The sequence below is a fragment of the Manis javanica genome, chromosome 18 (genome assembly GCF_040802235.1).
Source record: "Manis javanica isolate MJ-LG chromosome 18, MJ_LKY, whole genome shotgun sequence".
Lineage (NCBI taxonomy): Eukaryota > Metazoa > Chordata > Mammalia > Pholidota > Manidae > Manis > Manis javanica.
The window spans coordinates 19,785,982-19,801,639 of NC_133173.1; the positions used below are offsets into that span (position 1 = coordinate 19,785,982).

At 34.6% G+C, this 15,658-nt stretch overlaps 1 protein-coding gene across 4 annotated transcripts in view; it reads right to left on the bottom strand.

The window, feature by feature from the left end:
- Positions 1-1,122: 1,122 nt before the first annotated feature.
- UBE3A (ubiquitin protein ligase E3A) overlaps positions 1,123-15,658 on the bottom strand; it is a 99,002-nt gene continuing 84,466 nt past the window's right edge. For all 4 annotated transcript variants that reach the window (XM_037016610.2, XM_017645908.3, XM_073227110.1 and 1 more), the window contains 4 exons: positions 14,948-15,103; positions 14,777-14,850; positions 4,006-4,149; positions 1,123-3,060 (listed from right to left, as the gene is read on the bottom strand). In XM_037016610.2, the coding sequence (XP_036872505.1) occupies positions 2,940-3,060; positions 4,006-4,149; positions 14,777-14,850; positions 14,948-15,103 (495 nt within the window). In that variant the 3' untranslated portion in view covers positions 1,123-2,939. The remainder of the gene's footprint in view (positions 3,061-4,005; positions 4,150-14,776; positions 14,851-14,947; positions 15,104-15,658) is intronic.

The window sequence follows — 15,658 nt, forward strand, 5'->3', positions numbered from 1 at the left end:
GTGCTGTGGTTGTCAACAAATGCCAAAGTCCCAGCTTTGAACAGAGAAAGCGGGGAGAGCCTTGGGACTGTGCACTTCAAATACTTTCCTACCCTGCCAGGAAACTGTTTACAGACTAACACACTGGGTAGAAGACAAGAGCGGAGCAAGGGCAGAGACGGCCCCAAGAGGCTGGTGGAAGGTCCAAAAATATTAAGGTAAGGGGATAGACTCTAGATAGAATAGCCTATAGCCTTGGGAAAACACTCCTTCCTCTGACAGTTTGTATGAAATTTTTGAGAAAATCCCAAAAGGGGCCTGAAATCCCAGTACAGTCATGTTCTTATGGGAATAGGGAGTGATGTTGCTAAGTCACAAATACCTGTCCTTTCTAATAAGATAACTGAGCCAAGGGGGAAAAAAGAGGAACAACAGCAAGTTCAGTTTGAAGCTTCTTTTTCTAATTTCTTCTTGATCTATATCCCCCTGGATAGGTATGTATCCCATAATAAAGTAAGGGAAGTTGTGATTGGAGTTATCACACAATTATCCACAGCCCAAGAAAACAGTATTAGGATAAGGAAATGTAACTCATTTGCTGAAGCTGCTAGGTTCCAGAGAAGTTTGGCTGCAGGCTGTTTTCACATTGTATGTTTGAAATTCTTTAAAATAATAAAAACATAAGTTTCTATTTGATTTGTAAAGCCAATTATTCCTGAAGATTGTAGGCCAATTCACAGAAAACCAAAATATGAAGAGAGTATCTTGGCAAAAAAGTACTTTTGTATATGCATTTGGGGTAGAGGGAATAGCCACTGTACTAAAAATTTATAGTTTTCCTCTTCCTTAAGATACTGGTCAGTGACATTCTAGTAAATAGTAATGAAAAGGGAGCAATGATAATAGTAGTAGTAACATGCCCAGGATAATTAATAACTAAGCAGGGGAGAGCAGCTAGTCTGGACAACCAATGACTTTTGATATTTTTAAGGATAGGTTTATTTTTCAGCTGTTAAAAGTCTATTTGTTATGAATTCTGTATCTGATAACCTATTCTCAATTACCATTCACAAACTTCATACATATATTACAATTGTAGAACTTCAATACTGCAGTGATAATAAAACTTGAGAACTGAAGAGCACAGATTTCTTCATGAATTTATTATATAAAATGACCCCAGAGTATTTGATTTCTCTTCTTTCTTTCATTACACACAGAAGCACACGGATTAGAGGCCCTTTAAGATGACTGTAGGGGCAGGAGGGTTCCTTGCATCAAGGTAGTATACAGACTTAACAGTGTTTTACTAAAGGCTGACCCAACCCAGTAAAACCTTATGTTACTTATCACAATATGGAAATAATTGTCTTCTTTTTTTCACTAGATTATGGTGAAGAATGTCACTGTTTTATTTAGTGTTAAGGTACACAACAGTTCTGTCTCAGTTACTAAAATAATTAAAATAATCCTGAAAGACATCCTTATTCCCCTCCAATGATTTGAAAGCTGTATTTTTTTCTGCGAATTTCAAACAAATCAGGTTGATCTGTCAGTTAAAACAATCAAGGCACAAGCTCAGCACATTAGCTGTAGCTTGTAGTAAAAGGATATATCATATGTCTCTCCTTAAAAATACATAATCCTTTTATTATAATGGCAATAAAGGAAATGAACATCACAAGACACAGAAGACTAGAAAGGGGAAACTACTTACTTCTGCATGTCCAGTAATTTAAATCTATTTGTACTTTTCCACAGTACATTAAAATAATAATTAACACTTATTTTTTGAAGTAAAATTTAATCTTTGGGGATATACAATGTAAATAGGACTTACGAGTAATAGCTCCATTCATTTCTGGATCTGCTTACTGTATGATCAAGTACAAGGCACAGTAGCCTCCTTCCTATTAAGTCACAACACTGATCATGTGCCTTGGTGAAATGGCTGATTAGACAAGATGATGGCGACACAAAGGGAAGACTTTGGATTGTCTATTTAAAAATGCAGGTAATAATAAAAAATTTATTTTAAGTGCACTTTCACATGCTTTGTGTTTATAAAAAACAACAAACTTCCTAACTTTCTTGCAACAGGCTTTACTACTGTTTCTTTTGGCCAAATGCACTTTTCCCCAGTAAACTTAAAACGACAAGAACAATGAATCCCTGTCCGCACACGTGCTAGAGGACTGGCTACTTGACAGTTCACTGCGACACACATGACGACGACATACTGTGGCATGACTTTTTAATTTGTTGTGCTGTTACTAAAGTAAAGTTCTGAGGGCTGCAGTTAAGCATTCCAAGTTCTCCCTTCCATCTTTATTGATTTCAAGATTTTGCACAGAAAACTCTTTGGGGACTAGAACAGCAGCAATTGCATCACACTGTTTTCAAGACTTCAAGTTTCAAAAGCAAATTGGTTTTTAAAAAAAATACAGTTCCTGATTTGAGTTAGATACAGGGACAAAAATAGCACATACTTGAAGGTTACATGGTCTACAAATGGTGGCAATATTTTCCTTGGGAGAGTAGTTTTGTTGGTATATATATTTTAAATACTCAAAAAGGCTCAACCTCAAGCAGTAATAAACACAAGCAAAAGTGATTTAACCCTTAAAATAAATATTCAGAAAAACCTCTCTGTACATACAAGTGAAAGAATAAGTAGCACTTTCACGCAAAAAAATAATATTAATAATAATAAAGGATTTGTTCATAAAAGTAGCTGAAATCTGCTGTTCCAGCCCACATATCCCCAATAAAGAAGGGAGGCACAGACATAGGTGACTACTGTGGTTCACTATCTTACAGCCTTTTTGTACTAGAACACTATCACCACCAATTTTATCCTTCTTGTTATATTTATTAAAATTTTAAATTTATTTTTTTCCTTTTATTTCTTTTTTTCCTTTTTCCTTTTTTTTTTTTTGTTTTTACTTTATTTTATTTTTTTACAGCATGCCAAATCCTTTGGCATAAGTGATGGCCTTCAACAATCTCTCTTTAAGTTTTTCTTTGCTTGAATATTCCGGAAGTAAAAGGACATTAAAGCAAGTATGAGATGTAGGTAACCTAAATAGAGAGAAAGGGGAAAAACAGGAAAATAAGTAATGGGAAATATGTTCAGTATTAACTGACCCTACTTTTAGATGGCATATATAGTTGAGATGGTTTGCAATGCAGATTACACATTAATGCAAGTCATAAGGATAAACTTTTTGCTTTTCTTATGCAACTACAAGTATCAGTTTGTTGTTATCTCATTGCTAATGCTAATGATTGATGATGTTAACATATTGCATCCAAGGAGTTATTATTATATTATCAGATATTGTTTTAGGTACTTAAAACCCTTAGAGTTACAGAGTATCAGTATCCCAACTATGGGACTGAAGTCCCTGAGAAGCTAAGTAATTTACTCTAAGGTAGAGATAATAGTTCAACCTGGTTCTCAAGATTTCAAAGTCTGTGCTACTTTATGCTTAACAGAAATATTCCTGGTAATATGACTATATAAATAATTTAATAACAAAAAATACATAGATTTACACTAATACCATTATGTATCAAATATTGCAGAATACTATTAGAAATGTTTCTGCACATTTGTCATTAAACATGTTACTGTTCTTGTATGGTCCCTACTCACTACAATGGAGAGAGAACACAACTGAATGTCAAGATTATGGAGTTGAGGATTCTAGCAAAATCTAGTGCTGAAAAGATAACCTCCTGAACTCAATTTAACCATTCCAAATAGACTACATAATATGGTTTTTGGTTGAAAAATTCTGAAACAAAACCGAATGAATCTTATCAAATTGCAAAATTCCAAATCAAGTGAGCCCCATTAAAAAATTTCCTCAAACAACCATGATAAAATATTCTCTTAACTAATGTTTCATGTGATTTAGAAATTTCTACTTAAAACTGCAAGATTGCTCAGAAGCTACTGCACAGTTCACATGTGATGTGGAATGCAAAGTTTTTGGTATGTAGTCAAAATTTAGTGGTTACCTTTCAGTGTCTGGGCCATTTTTGGCTATAATCATCTTTAATTTTCCTAGTCCGCCCACAGGTGCTCTGTCTGTGCCCGTTGTAAATTGCAAGAAGAGTCTTTTCTGCTCATCAGTAAATGAATGAACGATTTCCCAGAACTCCCTAATGAGAAGAGATAATACAGATTTAGTTTGGCATTTGCTATCACTAGCACTAATATAAGTTTATGATTTGTATTAAAATGATATTAGGAAGTAATTTGTAAGTTAGTATTAGGAACTCTAAAGATTCATTCCTGGTGACCTGGGACTAGAAATTCCACTTATGCAAATTTATCTTATGGAAACAGTTTAAAAAATGTGAAAGCTTAGTTTATCACTACATTATTTACAGTAGTAAACGCTGGTAAACCTATATGTATAGTAACAGGAAGTAATTATGTAAACTATGGTGTATTAACAACATATAATCAGTAACAAGCAAAATCCAAAATCCAAAACCCAAATTCCATGAATTAAAATGACTGAAAAGAAATACTCTGAAAAACTAACTTCAGATGTCTTTGAGTATATGTATTTTTATTGACCCTTCCTTCCTTATTGTTCTTTGTCTACTCATACTTTACTCAATTTTGAGGGAAAAGATGGTATAGATTAAGGACAAAAGAAAAAGAAAAGGGGGGAACCCCCCCACACACACATCTAATAGTAGTAATACAAAGGCATACAATTTTTATATAAACTAGAACACTCTGATCAATATTGTGTACTGTGGGGAATGGGAGAGATTATTCTAATATAGTTATTTTAAGAGAATAATTTAATCCCTGGTATTCCTAAAACCTATGTGATAAAAATCATGTTAACATGATTTAGATTTAGTTAAAATCTAAAAATAAAATGCAAGTTCATTAAGGGCAATCTTGGTATTCTGGTTTGAATAATCAGGTATCCAAAAATTTAACAATTCTCAGTTAAAAAATTTCAAGATTTAAGAAAAAAGTTTAAAACAGTAATTGGCAAAAGAATGAATTTTAGTGTTTTTGAAAAGTTCTTTCCAGAATCTTGGCAGAGAATGTAACATTTTCCACATCTGTGACTGTAATTCTAGTTTTTGACATTCTAGTATGCCAGCATACAATTTCTGTCACCAAAACACCAGCAGTTTTGTTGGTGCAACAGCTTTATTTCAGACATAGGTCGGCAGCTTCATCAGGGCTTTCTCCCAGGCCTTGCCACTTCCCCTCCCTGTCACTCTGATATCCGCCCTGTCCCTTCAGTTCCTGCAAACCTCCCACTCACCTAAAGAAAACAATAAAGAAATACACCACAGGAAACTGGACATGGAACTTGCAGGCACATCTTTCATTTAGGAAGGAGTGAAATCATTCCACAGCTTAAGTCATTCCTCTTGGGTTGCTGGTAAAAAAAATGCAAGTCTGCTGTAGCCCAGAGCCCTCTGTTAGGGCAGGAAATCTGCCCTGCTATGGATGGTAATCAAGTCTCCTTGTTACCACAGCAACTGCAGAAGTGCTCTGGAGCCTGACTGAACCAGCCACACCTGATGAGGAAGATAGGCAGGTGCCCTTGAGTGGATGATACAGACCCTGAAAGCAATAGCCAACCAGCAGTGGTCACTGTGACCAGTCCGGCCACATTAATAAGAAGCCTTTTCTTTGATTATTCCTAAAAAATTAGAAAATATTGGGGTTACTATTAGTTTATATAATGAAAACACTTAATGACAAAATCCTCTTCCTTTAAGTATATAGTCTACACTAAAATTCTGAACTAGAAATGTAACTACTTAAAAAAAAACTGAAAATGAAGATAAGCTTCTGCATTTCTACATAAAATGGTAGCTGTATGGAAAACATCCCATTCACATTCCTAAAACCTATCCAGATCAAAAAGGAGAGAAAAATCCAATGAAAACACCCATAATCCATGCCTAGATTAAAACTAGGAAAACAGAGCAGAAAACACCAACTGACATGCAAGTGCACACTAGCAGAGTCCAGCAGGAGCTACGTGAAAGAGCAGGGTGTACAGAATAACATGAGTTCGTGTTCACCACAGAAGCAAGAGCTGCACCCTAAGAATAAACTACTAAGGGCAGGTAAAAGCACTGGCAACCAGGTGGCTAAAATGAAGGGCCTTAGAAAGCATCTTGAAATAGAAATGGCACTCTTAGGAAGGCACGATGCATGGAAGGGATGGGTGCTGGGAGGGCACACCTTGGGAGACACAGGTGTTCCTTGAAAGTGGTTTCTGGCTGTAAGGGGATGGAAGCAAATGATAAAGAAAATAAGGCCCTGATTAAACAAGATGGAATTGAAGAATCAGAAGGTGCTGGGCCATATGACCATACGCTGCAGTAAGTGTCACCAAAGCAACAGAAGAAGTATCTTTACAGCTGAGAGCGCACTGAAGCCACTCAAACTCCTCCCCCACTCTCCAGTGGGCCTACTGACAGCAGGCCCAGAAAAATCCAATGGAAGGAAACATAAATGAGAGACACAGAATCCAGAAATCCAAATAAAGCTATTATGGAACAAGTCCAGCAAATATATGAGAAGTAAAACTCTCTGGCAGAAAAAAGTACATCTGAAAAATTCAGTTCATAAAGAATGGGAAACCTGTAATACCCACATTTCATATGAAGGGAAAATTCAATAGCAGTAGGAAAGAACACCATTCATCAAAAATATAAAACTCGGAGAGAGATGGACAAATCTGAAATAGAAATAAGAACACTCAAAAGTACTTGAGAAACATGCAAAATAAACCTGGACCTAAAGGACAATTTATAAAGTGACCATAGAAGAGGCAATATGACCAAAATTTCTACTAGGGACATAGGGGTAAGAAATAAAAGAGCAAGAAAATGAATTTAATTCATTTACTAATGAATAAAAAACAAAAAAATACACACCAAAGCTGAATAAAGGAAAAGACTAGTATTTAACTACATAAACATAAAGCTTTCACTTGGCAAAATTCTTTGCTAATCCTTTGATTAGCACAATCAAAAGACAAATGACAAAACAGAAAAGTGTATGTGCAAATTTATCAAAGTTGAAGTGGCAATCTCCCTAACACAAAGTTCTAAAAATGAAGAAAATGACCAATAACCGAGCAGCAAAATGAACAAGATTATAAAAAATAAAATAGCTTTTAAGTACAAGAGAAGATGCCCACCTTCATTCATAATGAGGAAAATACAAATTATATCTACAATGAAATACCATTTCTCAACTGGTAGACAAGTAAACATCCAAGTTTAATAATGCACTGAGTTTGGGAAATTGCAGAAGAGATACTTTTCTGTACAGTTAGTGGGAGTATAAAATGTTTCCATTTTTGTGAAGGAGAATTTGGCAATATCCAGCAAAATTACATATGTATCTATAATTTGATGAAACAGTCTCACAGCAATTTAATGATACTCCCATATACATACGGAATAATCCCCATGTATAAGATGATTCACTGTTATTAATTCTAATAGCAAAGGTTAGAAATAACCACTTGGCCCATAAATATTAATAATTTTTGCTGCATTCACAAAATACAATAGCATTCATCCATACAAAAGAATGTGGAAGCTATCTCTGTATTGAAATGGGGTGATTTCCAGATATGTTGGGAAAAATTTCTTCTAACTTTGTCTCCAAAAGGCAGCCTGCAAACAGTAATATTTAACAGCAAATGTTGTACCTGGGTACCCAAAATTTATTTCTAAATGCCAGTCCCCCATAATTTCTTCTAAAAGCAGCTTATTTGAGGTCTAGTGTGAAGAATGTTCCAAGAAGAGTTAAAAATTTCAAAATTTAATGGGACCATGTTAAAAGCAACTTGAATATCATTAAGAATAATAACTTAAGTACATTAAATATATAAATATCCATGAGTTCATAACAATATTAAGAAAAGGCAAAACACAAAACACCAAACCCTGAAAAGCCAAACTCAGTTGTCACTATTTAATGATTAATTTCTTACTTTAAAATACTTGAATACATTTTATCATGCCTTTTTAATAGAGCTGGCTTTCACAGTCATCAAACAGAAACCATCGATGAGGAAAAAGAGTGACAGGTATATATGTAGAATGAACAGAAGACAGATTTTTTCCAAACAGCATTTGCAATCCCTAGTGATATAATGGATTCAGGTAAGGATACTAATAGACACTAAAACCAGGTGGAGGATAGATAAGGGGATAAGGGGTTTTGGGAAGATGATGGTAGCAATGACAGTTATTCCGTTTTTGCTTTTTATTTTAATTTTCCTAATCTCTCCCATAAAAAACTATATATTCCTGTAACTCGATAGGAAAATAAAAGACCTACAGAGAAACTCTACAACCAAACTAGGCTGTAAGATACCCCCATGAAATCTCACACACCCGTGGGCAGGAACTATAACCGCTGACAGCTGGGAGACCTGGGCAAGTGCAGCACTGGGAGTGAGGAAGCAGAGGCTTCCCGGGCTTCTTACAGCCCTGAGAACGAGAAGCTTGAAACAACTCACTGGAAAGCACAGGCCAAGGGAAGAACAGCAGGTGAAAAACAGAGGGAGTTCTACAGGACCTAATTTGTAGATGATTGTAAGGGGATCATGAGACAATAACCTCTGGGCTCTTAAAACTCTTGAGCATCGAAATTCCCTTCTAAAACAAACCGCACTGAGGTGGAAATGCTAGGAATAACATCCAAACTGACAAGATCAAGGATAATAAAAGCAAAGAAAAAAATCAAATAAATGTGTAGCAGGGAGTAGAGGAGGCAGCTTCAGAAAGCATAAGGCCGTATTTTTGTTTTTTTTCATAAAAGAGTCCTCCTAAAGGATGCAAAGGTGTCTTCACCTAACTCTCCCTGTTGCAAGTATGGGAAAACGCATTTCACTTTAAAAGAAACAAGCAACAGAGAGGGACCACAGTCAAACAAGAAACAAAGTTTTTAACAGAGCAAGTATATGTGCATATGCACAAGAATGTCGTCCCTACAGAGAATGAAAGTACACCGAAAGATCTGCCAACCAAACTATGAAAATGTAAACAAATTTTAAATAGAGTTGAAAAAAATTTGTTAATAGTACAGGCTATGAAAGAACAACTAAATCTTATCCGAGAACAAGGTAATGGAAGAAAAGGAAGATTTTGGAAGGTATGACAGAACTAGGAAATAACTAGAAATAAAGGGAAAAAAACTATCAAATATGAAGAAATAAAGCTAAACTAGATGAACCACATGGTGAATTAAGCACAATGATAATACCACAGAAACAGAAGATAGAAGGAAAAATCTTAAAAACTCTCCTTCCCAGCCCAGAGTCATAGTTAGCAGGGGAATGCTGCCACAACTGGCCCCGGCCTGAGAGGTGCTCTCCTTCTAGTGGAGCTTCGGAGTCCCTTCCAGCCCAGAGAAACTGAATGGCAAGGAACAACACAGCAGGGGGATCCTGCTACTAATAGGCGAAGGGCCCAGGAAGCACTTACCAGCCCTATGGGGCCTGAGATAGACACCAGGAAGCCCAGCCTGGAGAAGCAGCTCATCTCACCACCCTCAGGCAGCACCAGAAGGGACCAGCAGGAGCCCCAGGGGAATGAGACAAATGAATGGAACCAGAAGAGCAACACAAAGGCTCTGAAAACTAAATTTGTCCTTGGAACCATAACCCATAAAAAGTATTCCAGGACCTGCATGCTCAACTTAAACAGGATGACTGCTTGCTAAAAGTAAAAAATGTAAATTGGACCCAGGGTATCCTAACATAACAGCCAAATATCCTGAACCAGGAAAACTACAACATGTAGGAAAGAAAAACTGATGCTCACACTGGGATGAATGAAATATTGGATTATCTGACAATGATTTTAATGCAGTTATCATAAAAATCATTCTACAAGCAATTACAAGTTCTCCTGTTTCACAAATCAAACAATAAAAAATATCAGCAAAGAAACAGAAGTTAAAACAGAGCCACATGAAAATTACAGAATTGAAAAATACAAAAAGAGAAAAATACTTATTGGATAGGTTCAGTAACGGGTGAAGCTGACAAAGAACAAAAATCTGAACAAAAGAGAGAGAAGACTGAAAAAAGCAATGAACAGAGCCCTCAGGTACGTGTGGAACAATAAGTGACTGAACACTGGTATCATTAAAGACCCAGAAAAGAAAGGAGAGAGTGGAAATGAAAAAGTGTTTGAAAAATAATGGCTGAAAACTTTCCATATTTGGCAAAATACACAAACCCACAGATTCAAGAAGCTGATGAACCCTAAATGGCATAAACTATTCTTCAGGAATAAAGGGGCAATAGTCATCCTCAAAAGAAAGCAGGATTTGTCAACAGCAGACCTTTCTCTGAAGACTGACTAAAGGAAGTAATAAAAGATGGATACTTGAAGCAAACAGAAGAATGGAAATAGCAGAAATATAGATAAAACCAACAGATTGCCATTCTTATTTAGTTTTATTAAATCATACTGATGACACATTTTGAATATAAATTGTAACAATTGTAACAATTTATATTCCAGTCAAAACATTCTAACAGCATTTACTTTCAAGACAATGATACTTAAAACTCAGAGAGGTCAGAGGCGTAATTGGAAGCATGGTCTCCACATGGTCTGGAAGAGATGCTGATACCAGTATCACATATTTAAAATGTAGTACCAACAGCAACCACAGAGAACTGTACTAAACAATACAAACAAAAAAAGAACACTAAAAATCAATCAAAATGGAATTCTAAGAAATGTCCAGGTAACTAAGTAACCCATGGAAAGCAAAAAGATAGAAACAAGGAACCATAAAGAGGAAAGAAACAGAAAAAAAAAAGGCAGAAAACTTTAACATAACAATTCCCTTAAACACAAATGGTCTAACTATACCAATTAAAAGGCAGAGATGGACCGAGTGGACAAAAAAAAAAGATTCAACCATATGCTGTTTATAAGAAACTCATCTCAAATTCAGCAACATAAATAGGTTGAAATGAAAAGAGAAATATATACCACATAAACATTAAAAAAATACAGGAATGGTTATATTCAGAACAAATAACATTACAAGACATAAATAACAATGGAACTTATATAATGATGAAAGATCAACCCACCAAGACATTATGATTCTAAACGGGCATGCACCAGCAAAGCCTGATGGAGATGAAGACAAACACCAAAAGAGACTGACATAAATATGCTCAACTTATTTTTGACATATGTAGAAAAGTAATTCAGTGGAGAAGGATACAACAGTATATTTAGAATATGCAAAGAACTCAAACTCAACAACTGCACTCTTGGGATTTATCCCAGAGAAATGAAGTTATGTTTACCTAAAACACTGCACATGACTGTAACTTTATTCATAATAGCCCCAAACTGGAAACAATGTTGAAGTCTTTTCAACTGGCAAATGGTTAAAAAGAGTGGTAAATCCTTTTCAAGGAATAAGTACTACTCAGCAAAAAAGAGGAACAAACTGTTGAAAGATGCATACAGAGTTCATCAAATTAAAACTTTTGCTATGAAAAAGATTCTGTTAAGATCAAAAGACTAGCTACAGAATGGGAGAAAAATACCTGCAAACTATATATTTCCTAAAGGACTAGAATACACAAAGAATCGAAAATTCAGCAGTAAAAAATTGGACATTTCATCAAAAACAACATACAGATGGCAAGTAATATGGAGAGATTCCATATCATTGCTATCAGAGTAATTCAAATTAACCCACAATGGCATATTACAACACACTTGGCAGAATGGATGAAATGAACGATTTTGACACCACTAAATGCTGGCAATGATACAGAGAAAGTGCATCACTCATATATTACCCAGGGAAGTGTACGATGGTATAGAAACTCTGGAAAGTAGTTTTAAGAAACCTGAATCATTTTCTTAAAAAAAGTAAGCACATACATCATATGATCCAGATTGACTCTTTGGCATTTATCCCAGAGAAAGAAAACCTATGGTTCATGCAAAACTCAGTGCCTAAATGCTCATAGCAGCTTTATTCCTAATAGCCAAAAATTGAAAACAGCCCAAGTGTCCTTTAATGGGTGAATGGTTAATCCATATTGTGGAATATTATGTGGCAATAGAAAGAAATGAATTATTGATACACTTAACAACTCTGATGGACCTCAAGGGAATGATGCTGGAGGAATGTGAGTGTGGTTACAAAGAGACAGCAAAAGGGAACCTTCTAGTGATGAGAAGGTTCTGTACTTTGACTATGGTACTGGTTATGCAAATCCATACATGTGCTAAAAATGCACACACCTATATGTACATACAAGTAAGTGCATGAAAAATTGAAAGCTGGAACTATAGATTGTAACTATCAATTTCCTGATTTTGTTACCATTGTGGGAAAACAGATGAAGGGATGCGATCAACCCAGACTTAAAAAAAAATGCCAATGAATGTATAATTATTTCAAAATAAAATAAAAAATAAACAAAAACCTTCCCACAAAGAAATTTTCAGGCCCAGGTAATCTAACTGGTAACCACTACCAAATTATTTAAGAAAAAAATAATACTAATCTTACACAAGTATTTCTGAAAATAAGTAAGGGTACTCTTTTGCACTCATTATATGAGGGTAGAAAAAACCTGATAAATATATTCAAGAAAAGGAAAAAACAGGTCCATATTTCTCATGACCATAGATCTAAAAAGGTCCTAACAAAATGTTAGCAAAGTAAGAGCAGTATATTTATAAACAGACCACAGCTAAGGTGGATTTATCTAGGATTGGAATGATGACATGAACCATTAACACTGAAAAATTAAATGGAAATTAATTATACAAACTGGGGTAGGGATGAAATCTGAATCTTTTCAAACCTCTGAAACAGATATTCAGTTAAAAGGAAATTACAGTCCCTACCTCTTATACCCAAAAAAGTAGTGAGCAGGGGATTTAAAAAGATATTTTTAAGTCTCAGCAGTCAAATGAATGAAATCAGGGAGAGCTTTACCAGCAACTGGAAACACAAAACCTTGCTTGTGACGCAACATTTTCACAATTTATTTTTATGAATATTATATACTTAAATGTTCATTTTAAAATGCAAGGTTGTTTTTTGAATCATTTATTTTCATTGATTTTATTACTGGCAAAAATTTTAGAATTACATTTTTATAATACTAAAAATTAAAATCGTATTTCTAGTGCTGTCTTATATAAAATGTTATGCTAATTTTCAGCTGAAATGTATTAAGCAGTTTCAAAGTTTTCTGTTCACTTCATTTTAATAAATTCTGAATACTTTACATAAAATACCAATCAAGATATCAATACTGCCATTTTTTTACGTTATAGTACTATGCTAAGTCTTCAACTTTCTGCTAGTTGTAGACTATAGTTACTGAATTAATGCTTTCGTATTTATGTTGATAAAACTAAGAAGTTGAATTTTGTTTAAAAAGATATTCAGAATATTATTAAAAGTTGAATTTTGTTTAAAAAGATATTCAGAATATTAATATCCATGTCATTTCATGTACTAGCTTGCCATTTAAACCATGCATTCACATATGATCTTAAGATATGTATGTATCAAGTAGGAATTACGCTATTACAAAAGCTAGAAATGAAGACCTTCATTTAAAAAATGGTTCCCCATAAAGAATGGCACAAGATATTTTCAATAATTTTCAGAGAAATGTTAAGATGATACAAGTCTTGACTATCTGTGATCGATAATATCACTAACAGAGATACTGCTGGGATACTCCTCATGACTTTCAGGTGAGGTTCTATCACCATGTAATCGCAACCCTTTTATGGGTCACCTTTGAAATTTCAAGTAAGTAGCAGAACAGTGGTTGCTAAGAGTAAATAAGTTCATGACTGCTGCTAGAAATGACCAAGGGTCTACTAAAGAGGAAATACCAGTAACTACCTACACACCAAACTAAAGAACAAAATAAATAACAGAACCAAAGAAAATAATGTAACATAAAAATAATATAACACAATATAAAATATTTATTTCTAAATAGTTGATATTCATTCTAATGTTCACATACTTGAGCCTTATAGAGCAATAACCTTCAGAGACAACCTCCAGAGAATTATCTGTTCATGTCTTCCCACTCCACCACACTAGTGGGTGCCAAAAGGGAATCTTTGTCCCTTTTTACCACTCGTAGCAGGGGAGGAAGCAGCATCTGTTTTTCAGGATTGGAAAGCATGGTACAGAAAAGGAGACAGTACAGCAGGAAAAGCCATCTGTTTGGAAGCACGTAAAATTGGGAATCTCTGCCTCTTTCCATGAGAATCTGGGGCTCAGTTTCTTTAGGTGTAAAATAGAAATACTAGTATGTATCTTGGCATGTTACCATACAGATTAAATAAAGGAATGGACTATTACACACAAAAGATGTTTCATACAGGAACAGTTCACAGAGGTCAAAAGAAAGGAGAATATTCAGAGGTGGTAGTTTTATTTTCATCATCTTCTAATGAGCAGTAAGCATATTCTAATCAGAATCACTGAGAATAGTAGTAATTTATATCTCAAATGCAGAAGACATGCAACTTACATAAAAACTTTATTCAAGAAATGTATCACAAGATTAACAAAAACTGGTAAATTATATTACAAATACAATCCTAATTTTATAGATTGAGAATTTATGAGTTTGCTTACTTGAGAAGTTATTCCTAGAGACAAAGGTCTAAAGGTCTAAAGCATAAAGCACACCTCTTTGGTGAATTAAATCTTCCTTTTAAGAATTAAGCACCTCACCTAATCAGAACAGAGTCCCTGGTATAGCCACCATCATATTCTGTAGTTTCTTCTAGTGCTTGGAAATCTAGATTCTGCAAATTCAAGAAAATATATCTTAACATCTTCTACATCACACCATTACAAACAATAAATCAATACACATACTTTTGCAGACACTTGTTTTCTTACCCGGCTTCCACATATAAGCAATTCAATTTCCTCTGGTCTGAATAAGTACTTTAAGGGAGATTCATTGGTCACCATATGAAAACCTCTCCGAAAAGCCTTGAACTGTTTTTCTACTGATTTATTGAGAATGTAGTCAGAATAGAGATTGACAAATTCCTGCAGAAAACATTAACCATAGAACTTCTTATAGTGTGTGATATAAATAAAACACAACATGCTACTGGATTACATAGCTTTTATGTTTTTATTTTCCAAAGAAAAAACATTTAAGAATATTTTTAAAACTTCAAACTTTGCCCTTTAAGCTTTAAAAGAAAAAAGTTTTAACAATTTCACATGTCTCTGCAAGAGCCAATAATAACCCTAAAAAGGCCATGTACATAAACTAATAATACATACTAGGTTTCAATTTAGATATTATTCCGAACAACACTGAACATAGAAGCTGGGCCCCAATATAATTTGGAAGTTCCCTCAACTAGGTATGTGAACAAAGAGATGATTTAAACCATGAATCTATTTGTAAAAACTAACATTTTTAATAGAGTGCAATGTAATTGAGTTATGCAAACCAGGAAGTCTTATGTTTTCTAAGCTAGAATATTTGGGAAGTTGTCTACTATATCCAGATGAGCAAAAATGTTGGTGTTTTACTTGATACAGAAGCTATCATACCAAATTACGAAAGGAAAATGTACTTGTATTCTTAGT